Raw genomic sequence first — 10982 nt, 5'->3', positions numbered from 1 at the left:
GTCCGAGGATATCCCTCAGGTAAGAAACCATCACTTACCTCACGATTCTAATGTACCTCTGAGTTATAAATTTCCTGACAGGATCAATAGGGGGAAGCCCCCTAATAGATATTATCCGGATGCTGAAGAGAGAAAAAATGAGATACCCTATTGCAAATTATGTGTGTACTGAGAAGCTGTCTGACTCCTTGAAGAGTTTTGTTATGAATGTATCTTCTATTCATGCTCCATGTGGGGTACACGAAGCAATGGAGGATTGAAAGTGGGTAAAGGCTATGGAAGAAGAAATGGAGGCCTTGCAGGAAAATAAAACATGGAGGCTAGTACCACTTCCTAATGGGAAGAAAACTGTGGGGTGCAAATGCGTCTTCTCTGTGAAATACAAACCATATGGGTTTATCGAAAGGTACAAGGCCAGGCTAGTAGCAAAAGGATATACTCAAACATATGGGATAGACTACCAAGAAATCTTCTCCCCAGTTGCAAAACTGAATACAATCTGAGTCTTGTTATCACTCGTTGCCAACTTAGATTGGCCATCACAACAATTTAATGTGAAAAATGTCTTATTATCATTCCCAGATTTAAACGTTGCTGTCCCCAGCAATGTACAAGACTCAATCCAGGAAACATTCAATTAACCCAACATAACAATCTATAGCAACTCTCAGACACAATATGCCATGCATGACTGACCCAATATCATAAATTCCCAATAATGTCATCAGCTTCTTAAAGATACAAGTCTACATTGATTACCCCTCATACAGATAAATAATGTCCACTCCCACTTAGTGTTTAAGGGTATCATGATTTCTCAATAAATCACAGCTATAACACTACCATAGGCTTGATCATATTCTCAAAAATTCTTAAAAATGAAGAATCAAATACATGCAGCAATTGATAAAAAGGACTTCACAGGTTGTAACTTGGCCGGGTTAAAGGGTAGGAATATATGGATGGTAGCTCAAACAACAATGAGATTGAAAAACTGATATTATTTCACTTTAACACATTCAACTCAATGGTTTTGCTCCACTAACATTCTCACAGAATTTTGGGAATTAATTCCTTTAAGCCACTTTTTATGCACATTCATTCTTTTCCTTTTTCTTGCTTTTTCCGTTTTTTCTCTCTTTGTTTTAAGGGCACAGATGAAATTTACATCCGCTAATTACTTGACCTTTGTGGAACTTACCTCAATTTCTTTGTTTTATTTTCAACACATCAGTAATTCAATCTCAATCAAGGTAAGTCACATGAGTAACTCTATTTCGGAGCCATTTCTCATCTCGAGCAACAACCTTAGAAGGTCCAACAACGAACTTCAAATCCTTGTTAACATCTATGTCATCAGGTTGTACAATGTGTGAATCATCGGATATATATCTGCGGAGCTGACTAACATGGAAGACGTCATGTAGATTCGCTAAGTTGGGAGGTAAAGCAAGTTGATACGCCACCAGTCTGACCCTCTTGATTATCTGGTAGGGCCCAATGAACTGTGGACTCAACTTCCTCACTCCCAAGGCACGTCCAACACATGTAGTGGGGGATAATCGAATGAATACATGATCCCCTTCAAAAAACTCGAGGGGTCTGTGCTTGGCATCGTAGCAACTCTTCTGACGGCTTTGGGCTTTCTTCAGCCTATCTCTAATCATCTCAATCTGCTCTGTGGTCTCTTGGGCCAAGTCTGGCCCCATTCACTGTCTCTCTCCAATCTCTGTCCAACAAGTAGGTGCTCTACACCTATAGTCGTACAAGGCCTCATAAGGGGCCATGCCCAAACAGGCATAACTGTTATTGTAGGAGAACTCAACCAGTGGCAGGTACTTGTCCCAAGCATTACCCTGCTCTAACACACACGCTCTCAACATGTCCTCTAATTTATGAATGGTCCTCTCTGTCTGACCATCTGTCTGCGGGTGATATGCAGTACTCAATCTCAATTGAGTACCAAAGGCCTCATGCAACGCTTCCCAGAAGCGTGAAGTAAACTTCGGATCTCGATCACTGACCATGCTTTCGAGAATGCCATGAAGCTTCACAATCTCTCTGACATATAGTTTGGCTAGCTACTCTGTGGAGAAAGTCGTCTTGACTAGAATGAAATGGGCGGATTTAGTCAAACTATTAACCACAACCCATATTGAATCAAATCCAGCCTGACTTCTCGATAAGCCCACAACAAAGTCCATGGATATACTCATCCATTTCCACTCCGGAATATCTAATGGTTGTAACAAACCAGAAGGCTTCTGATGCTCAATTTTTACCTTCTGACAACTAAGACACTTATTCACAAACTGGGCTATGTCTTTCTTCATCCCAAACCACCCAAAAATTCCGTTTTAAATCTTGATACATCTTGGTTGCACCTGGGTGAATGGTGTACATACCCATATGGCCCTCTGTTAGCACTTTTTCCACTATTGGCCCCTTTGGAACAATTAACCGATCTTTGTAGTATTTCACATTAGAAGCATCAATGAACACAAAATCTTGCTCTTTCATCATCTGGATCCCTTCATCAAGCACTTGGGCCGCTTTAACTCTCTCCATTAATGAATTTCGGACTTCAACTGTAGTCATGAAATATGAAGTCTCGAGTGGTGTAACTGAAATTCTCAAATCCCTGAACTCTTCAATCAAGTCATACTCTGCAATCATCATGCTAGCTGTAACGCTCGTCCGCTTCAAGAATCAATGACTATCCCTATAACACCTCACAATTTTAAATCAAGTAATTAAAATATCAAGTGAGCAATCAAGTGATGGATTAGTGAAAATCCTAAAGATTAGGCCAAAATACAAAGAAAGGGCAAAACGGTAATTAGCCAACACGCAACCCTAGGAAGATAAAAATTGAGTAGAATGTCTCAGATGGTAAAAATAACCCTGGAAATGGGTTCAGAACGAAAAATTGAGTGGATAGGCAAGTTTCAGAAAAATCAGTGAATAGTGTTTTTCGCGGGTAAAAATACCGCGTTACGATTGCACCGTAAAACGTGCCAGTTGAATTTTGAGCTCTAGGTTTCAAATATGAGTTACAAATGGTCTATTGAGTTAGGAAATATAATTGTTGATAAAATTTGATGAAAGTAAGTCACTTTGGGGAAGCGTGCCAACAGCGCGCGCAGTAGCTTAAAACAGTGTTTTCTCCGAACGATCGGAAAACTCCGAACTCACCTAATCAAGTATAATTAAAGGAGAATGGTCAATCTTAAAAATTAGAGTTTCTAAATATGTTGTGAATTTACAGGCATTTAGTGGAATTGTAGAGAAAACCGGATGAGTTTTAAGTCGCGTGAGGTGGCATGAGACCCACCCCACTTAAAATCCACTTAATCCACCTCATCACCACTATTCATCATCACCTTCTCTCCTCCCCTTTCAGCCAAAACCCGCAGCCCCTTCACCAACAACACCATTTTTGCTTCAAATTTTCATTTCATCATAACTTGGTCATTTTAGCACCAAATCAAGCGATTTTTGTGTTGAAATTTGTTGGAAACAACCTTCTACACACATTGGTGGTATCCATTCACCTTGAAACCCTCTCATTGGTGAGTTATTGGGCAAAATCAGCAGCGAAAATTTGGGGGAAAAATGGAGTTTCATGGAGTCATTTGAGCTTCCATTGCTTGGAGGAGTCTTGGGTTAGCTTCTAGCCTTTGTTGTGAGTATGTTTCCATCCCATTTACATGGTTTAATTGTGATTGAATTTTTGGAAACCTAAAGCTTGAATTTGATGATTTGTGTTGTCAGAGAGCTCAATTGGAAAATGTGTATTAGATGATAATGTCTTAGAATGATGTGTGAGAGCTAGAAATGCCATGAAAATTATTGATGAAAATTATGAAAATTTAACTTAGAAATTTTGAGGAATGTCATGACTTTGTGTTTTGGAATTTTGTTGGGAATTAATTAATGAGTTGTTGTATGATTATATGATGATATAATGTGGTTGTGTGAGGTGTGGAGTGATTAAAAGTGAATGGAAATCCTAGAATTGCCCTAGGTTACAACTTGGCCTTTAAAGGAAAATTAAGGAATTGATGTTGTTGGAAATTGTTTGAGTGATGAATTATGTGTTAAAAAGGTAATTAGATGAGTTGTGTGGTGATTGGCAAGTGGAAGAATCAATGCAAAAATAATAAGTGGCTTAGTTGGCATAAAGAAGTCTTCCGCAAGAGTTTACAGTTGCGGTCACAGCTTTTAATTATTACGCCTTTTTATGTTTTAAATGCTCGCGTAATAATCGGAAAAAGTTTATTCGCATTTTTATAAATGAACTGCTGTGATTGTAACTGCGCTTAATATCATAATTAATGTTAACAATACCGGTGTACAACGGGCTGTTACATTTTATGGTATCAGAGCAGTTTTGTTAGGGAACTCTGATAATGTATAGTTGTGTTATGTGTTGCATAGTTGTATGTAGATTCTTATCGATTACTGCATATGTGATTCCTTAGTGTGGGTCTGATCAACCCATTCCTTTGTGTTACATGCGTAGTCATCGTAAGAAGCCTGCGTGGCAACCTTGGAGCACCGAATGTAAGTCCTTAGCCTGATGTTGTGGCTGCAGTATTGACTGCTCCATGGACAAGAGATGGCAGTAAGTAAAACATGAATATTATAGGACTTAAGGGAAACAGACTTAAATGTTTTGTCTGACCTTGTAGATGAAATTATAAAGCTGGATTATAAGTGAAAGTTGTAAACAAACCTATGATATGTACGTTATTGCATGGGTGAACCTTGTAATACTACGAATAATAAATATATATAATTAAGATGAGTCTATAGTATGAAGATGGCATTGGTGAAACTTCCAAATAAATGTGTAGTATAGTATGTACAAGTGGACTTGGTGAATAGACTTCATCAAGGTGAGAGGTTTAGAACCTGTTGGATTGTTGAAAATGGTGAACAGGTATGCTCAGGTATGAGTGTGAATATTCTATTTCTGATTAGAAGTTATAAGTCCCTGATTGAGGAGTGTTATATATAATCGCATATGCCACTCATAGTGGAAAGTGTGTGGAAAAGGCACAATGCTGACGTTGTTTTGGATAGGTACTAATGATATATGGGCGAGTGCTTGTGGTGACTTCGAATATTCCGAGAGACTGATATACCAACAAATGGTGAATTATATAAGTAGTGGCAAGGATGGATTTAGTTTTATGTGACTTGATAATTAAGTTTCAAAGATTCCTATAGGATGAGACTTGCATGTGAGAGACATGGCATTTTTAAGGGTCCATCAGTTAGTAGTGAAATGGCTTGGTGTGGTTGTTTGATTCGAACAACCAAGATGATTGGTGGAAGTTAGTAAAGCTGTGAGTTTATAGTATTTTAAAGTGGACATCCATGATAAAAATGTCGATAATGAAGAAGTGGGGGTATAAACGAAGGAAAGATGATGTTGAATCTATAATATTGTTACAGAATGATGAGTAAAAATGGTTACTTGGTGAAAACCTTAGGCATAAGACCTTTGATACGAAAATCATTGATGAGTGCTGTGTTTAGACTGTGAGAGGTCTAAGTATGGAGTTGAGCTGGTTGAGTTGGTAAAGTTGAGATGGTTAAGCTAATAAAGAGTTTAACAATGAGTGTAAATTATGAATATGAGTTTGTAGATGGAAAAATTTCATGAATATTTGTGGTCGAAAGGCCTTATAGGGCTAATCGAAAATATAAACTAGTATGGGTATTGCTAGTTTCTTATCACAAAGAGAAAGATATAGTTGTGAGTACCTAAAAAGAGGTGAAGACACGTGACAAGGAAAAATAAAGTATATGAGTATAGAATTTAATGTGAGTCGTAATTGTAGGACACGACAAAGTGCCTTTGAAACTAGAAAGTATGTGCTTGGGTGAAAGCCAAGAAAACAACGAAATGATAAGAGTAGTAACAGAAATGGAAAGAAATGGTTGTTGGGGTATTGTCAAAATAGTGAGGACATCGAAAAGAGTTAAGTACTAAAGAACGTGTGAGTTGGAAATACTCCAGGAATAACTAGTGAATGTGCATGAGAACGGTTAGAGCCTAGTATGAAAATGATTAGGTGCTTTTGAGAACGACCATGGGTCAGAAGGATGGATAGAGATGAGAATGAGGTAAATTGATACCGACAAATCCGTAATATGGTTATATTATTACCTACAAATCAGCGAAAGAGAAACGGTAAACCAGAGAAAGTTTAAAGTATTATGAATTAAAATGTCACAGAACCATGAGAGACGAGTAATTATGAAGGATCAAAGGATAATGAGTATCATAAAAAGGAGATCATGCTTGTGATAAAAGTAATATGGTAAAGATACACACTTGAGGATGCTACTTGGGAGCGGGAGGATAAGATTCTCCGGCTGTGTCCTGAGTTAGCAGATGAGTATGATTTAATTTTGCGGACAAAATTCTAAAAATTTGGGGTGAATATAACACCTCACAATTTTAAATCAAGTAATTAAAATATCAAGTGAGCAATCAAGTGATGGATTAGTGAAAATCCTAAAGATTAGGCCAAAATACAAAGAAAGGGCAAAACGGTAATTAGCCAACACGCAACCCTAGGAAGATAAAAATTGAGTAGAATGTCTCAGATGGTAAAAATAACCCTGGAAATGGGTTCAGAACGAAAAATTGAGTGGATAGGCAAGTTTCAGAAAAATCAGTGAGTAGTGTTTTTCGCGGGTAAAAATACCGCGTTACGATTGCACCGTAAAACGTGCCAGTTGAATTTTGAGCTCTAGGTTTCAAATATGAGTTACAAATGGTCTATTGAGTTAGGAAATATAATTGTTGATAAAATTTGATGAAAGTAAGTCACTTTGGGGAAGCGTGCCAACAGCGCGCGCAGTAGCTTAAAACAGTGTTTTCTCCGAACGATCGGAAAACTCCGAACTCACCTAATCAAGTATAATTAAAGGAGAATGGTCAATCTTAAAAATAAGAGTTTCTAAATATGTTGTGAATTTACAGGCATTTAGTGGAATCGTAGAGAAAACCGGATGAGTTTTAAGTCGCGTGAGGTGGCGTGAGACCCACCCCACTTAAAATCCACTTAATCCACCTCATCACCACTATTCATCATCACCTTCTCTCCTCCCCTTTCAGCCAAAACCCGCAGCCCCTTCACCAACAACACCATTTTTGCTTCAAATTTTCATTTCATCATAACTTGGTCATTTTAGCACCAAATCAAGCGATTTTTGTGTTGAAATTTGTTGGAAACAACCTTCCAAACACATTGGTGGTATCCATTCACCTTGAAACCCTCTCATTGGTGAGCTATTGGGCAAAATCAGCAGCGAAAATTTGGGGGAAAAATGGAGTTTCATGGAGTCATTTGAGCTTCCATTGCTTGGAGGAGTCTTGGGTTAGCTTCTAGCCTTTGTTGTGAGTATGTTTCCATCCCATTTACATGGTTTAATTGTGATTGAATTTTTGGAAACCTAAAGCTTGAATTTGATGATTTGTGTTGTTAGAAAGCTCAATTGCAAAATGTGTATTAGATGATAATGTCTTAGAATGATGTGTGAGAGCTAGAAATGCCATGAAAATTATTGATGAAAATTATGAAAATTTAACTTAGAAATTTTGAGGAATGTCATGACTTTGTGTTTTGGAATTTTGTTGGGAATTAATTAATGAGTTGTTGTATGATTATATGATGATATAATGTGGTTGTGTGAGGTGTGGAGTGATTAAAAGTGAATGGAAATCCTAGAATTGCCCTAGGTTACAACTTGGCCTTTAAAGGAAAATTAAGGAATTGATGTTGTTGGAAATTGTTTGAGTGATGAATTATGTGTTAAAAAGGTAATTAGATGAGTTGTGTGGTGATTGGCAAGTGGAAGAATCAATGCAAAAATAATAAGTGGCTTAGTTGGCATAAAGAACCTAGAGTGAAATATTTCGCAAAACGATGCGTAAATGTCGTAAAACGGAAAAATGACGATTGAACTAGCCTCTAAGCAACCTAAGGAAGCGTAATAAAATGAGAAAGAAAATTTAGAAAAATAAAAGTGGAAATAAGCCTAGGATGGACGAACCTACCAAGTGTGGGTGAGGTGATTTTGTGATTTTGCGTTTTGATGATATTTGACGCGTACTGATGGATGTACGTAATTGTATAGGTTGTCGTACGTTGACTTGAATCCCGAAACTTGAATCTGGGAGTTACCCTTGGTCTTGGACCAAGTAGATTGAGGTATGTATTTAGTTCAATGCATGTATAATTGTAAATTAGCATGTATTGTTTGAATTATAAGAGATTGAGAATGTCCTCTGTGTAGGCATTCCGCTGTGTACCAAGTTGTGGGATAAGCTGCTGCGGAGCTAGTGAGGAAATTACTTAAGGTAACCTCTTGGTACTGGGGCTTGTTCCCCTTTTCTGTTCCACCTTGCCAGTTGATGGCAACTGTAAGAACCCGCACCGTTAATTAAGATATTTAAATTAATTAATTATGCAAAAATAGGAAATGATTCCATAATTGACCCTAATAATTAATTATGAGGCTTAATAATCGTAATAAGTGATTAAGAATGCTGAAAGTCGCTTTTCGGAAGAAAAGTGCAGATACTGGTTCTGCTAGTCGGTATAAATGCGTGCCGAAAAAGTATCCCAGAAAATTAAAGTAAGTGCATGATAATTACTAGAATAATATGTAGGACTTATAAAACGAGTTTCAAGTCCAAATAATTAGAACTGGTGCTAGAAATCGGTATTGGCTCTTAAAAGCGCGTACCTGAAAGTTGCTCAGAAAATTATAAGAAAAATATGATAAATCTCAGAAAATTATGTAGTTTCATAATCCAAAGTTTGGGATTAAAATGCTAAGCGTAGCAATTAAAGCTAATACTGTGTGTTTTAACCCTTAAGTGGCCTATAAATACAATAGTTGGGCACAAAACCCTAGGTGTGTTTTTTGAAAGAAACTCAGCGGCTGAGTGTGGCTTCTATTTAGAGTTTCTTGGAGTCCTAGCCTTCTTCTCTAAAGTTTCCAATTTTTTTTCTTCCCCTCTTCCATTGAAACACCACCCATCCATTAAAGCTTTAGTTGTGTTGAAGGAGAACCCTTTGTTGAAGATTTGGGTGCTTTCCAAACCTCTCAAGTTGTCATTTTTCTGTTCTAAAAAGAACCAAGGTAAACTTAATTATCCCTTTGTAAATCCATAAATTGGTTATAACCCTTGTATTATGTGTTACTGTTATTTGTGCGCTCTTTGTAGATGGCCATTGTTTTGTCATTTTTGTTTTATCGACTTGCTTGAATTCAAAATATAAGTCTGTACCTTTTGTACAAGAAATCGGTCACTGAGTCAATGTGTATAATGCTTTGTCTGAATCCACTATGTCCAAGTTGTTTATATATATGTATATATTTTTATATATATAAAAGAACCCACAGGGAGCCGAACCCACAGTGAGCCAAGTATTAGAAAAAGTTCGTTTATCTATGTATGTAGTTTCATTTATATATATAAGACAACGTGTGTGTATATATATATATATATATATATATATATATATATATATATATTGTCAACGTATACATAGTCGAAGTTGTTACAGGGAGTCGTTGAAGTCATTGTTAGAAAAGTAAGCAAATATATTATATATATATATATATATATATAATAAAAAATATATATTTTTGTGGCTATATATATATGTATAAAAGATAATAATTATCTAAAACTAAAGAAGTTAAAGGTTATGTCTCAAAAAGGATCTCTAGGTTCGAAATGAAAAAGAAAATAATATTCGATTGCCTTGGAATTTTAGAATATGTATATTGATACTATGATGGTCATTGAACCAGATTCTTGAGTGCATTGGATTTTATTTGTGGTGTGGACCCTTGTGATACCGAGTTCGAGTCGGAGGGGCATACGGGTACAGGTAAGCTTTCGTGTCCTCGGTTTAGCCATGTTGTGGTTCCACCATGTCCCATGGGGATATGGTATATGCATGTTGTGTTACATGTTTTTGATGTTTTGAAAATGCTGTTGAGCTATTATATGTTAGTGTCTTGTTGATATGCATGGAGGTGTTCCACCTATACGGTAAGCCTGAGTATGTAGAACATACAAGAGGGTGAGGCTGTGGGTGAGGTGCAAGCGGTGTTCCTTGTACTACATGTAGGGAATAGACGTATTCCTACATTTCTCTGGCCAGTAGATAGTGATTACACACATGCCATAGATATCTGTTGCACTACATAGTTTTGGAACTGATAATGATATAAATGCTTTTTGAACTTATATTGCACATGTAAGTGAGCTTGGGGTGGAAGATCCTTGAGGACCCCTTGTCTTACTGAGATTTCTAGTTTAGAGATCTCACCCCACGTTTGGGGAATGCTTATTTCAGGGTCAGGTAATGTTGAGACCTCAGGCGGCAGGAGGCCGGAGCTGAGTTAGATTGCTGTTATATTATGCTGCCATGATTGGATGCTGGATTTGCATGCTGTTTATGCTTATAGCTTCAGTTATGTTTATGGAGTTTTACGTTGAGACTGGTTGCTTACTATGTTTATTTGGTGAGCATGGGGATTGTCCATGACACATAGTATTGTTATGTCTTGATTATGTCTTGAGTCTTTTGGAGTTGTAATAATGTATCAGGATATTGTCCGGATTACTTGATGTAATGCCGTGATTTAGATACACACTTTATCTATATATTGAGGTATTTCAGTAGATGTCTTATTGCAATTTACATACAGGCGATATTTTATGAAATTGATTAAGTAATCAAGTTGGTAATTGATAATGACGTCATAATTGAAAAGAAAAAGAATATTCCGCAAATTTTTAATTAAGCACCGCTTAATACGATGTAATATTAATATTCCGAGTATACACGGGGTGTTACATTTTATGGTATCAGAGCAACGGTTCAAGGGAAAAGTCTGTATGTATTGCAATGATTAGGATGTTTGGTTGTGTCTGT

At 36.9% G+C, this 10982-nt stretch overlaps 1 protein-coding gene and 1 long non-coding RNA gene across 2 annotated transcripts; one reads left to right on the top strand and one right to left on the bottom strand.

The window, feature by feature from the left end:
* Positions 1-1244: 1244 nt before the first annotated feature.
* Positions 1245-1709, bottom strand: LOC133295821 (uncharacterized). The gene is made up of 2 exons (XM_061494679.1): positions 1575-1709; positions 1245-1487 (listed from the first exon to the last, which is right to left on the bottom strand). The coding sequence occupies exons 1-2, from the start codon at positions 1707-1709 to the stop codon at positions 1245-1247; spliced, it is 378 nt and encodes a 125-aa protein (XP_061350663.1).
* A 7353-nt stretch (positions 1710-9062) lies between these two features.
* Positions 9063-10660, top strand: LOC133295820 (uncharacterized). The gene is made up of 3 exons (XR_009749416.1): positions 9063-9171; positions 9850-9929; positions 10401-10660. It is a non-coding gene; the product is annotated as an uncharacterized LOC133295820 (long non-coding RNA).
* The last annotated feature ends 322 nt before the right edge of the window (positions 10661-10982 follow it).

Source organism: Gastrolobium bilobum, unplaced genomic scaffold (assembly GCF_033153095.1).
Source record: "Gastrolobium bilobum isolate Gb01-03AN ecotype WA unplaced genomic scaffold, APGP_CSIRO_Gbil_v1 utg52536, whole genome shotgun sequence".
Taxonomy (NCBI): domain Eukaryota; kingdom Viridiplantae; phylum Streptophyta; class Magnoliopsida; order Fabales; family Fabaceae; genus Gastrolobium; species Gastrolobium bilobum.
This window is presented reverse-complemented; position numbering and strand designations above follow the sequence as displayed.

Excerpts from the sequence above, each read along its gene's own strand:
- LOC133295821 (XM_061494679.1), bottom strand. The coding sequence starts at position 1,709 with ATGGGGCCAGACTTGGCCCAAGAGACCACAGAGCAGATTGAGATGATT. Across the intron at positions 1,488-1,574 it reads AGTTTTTTGAAGGGGATCAT|ATAATCAAGAGGGTCAGACT; the intron begins GTATTCATTCGA and ends GGGCCCTACCAG.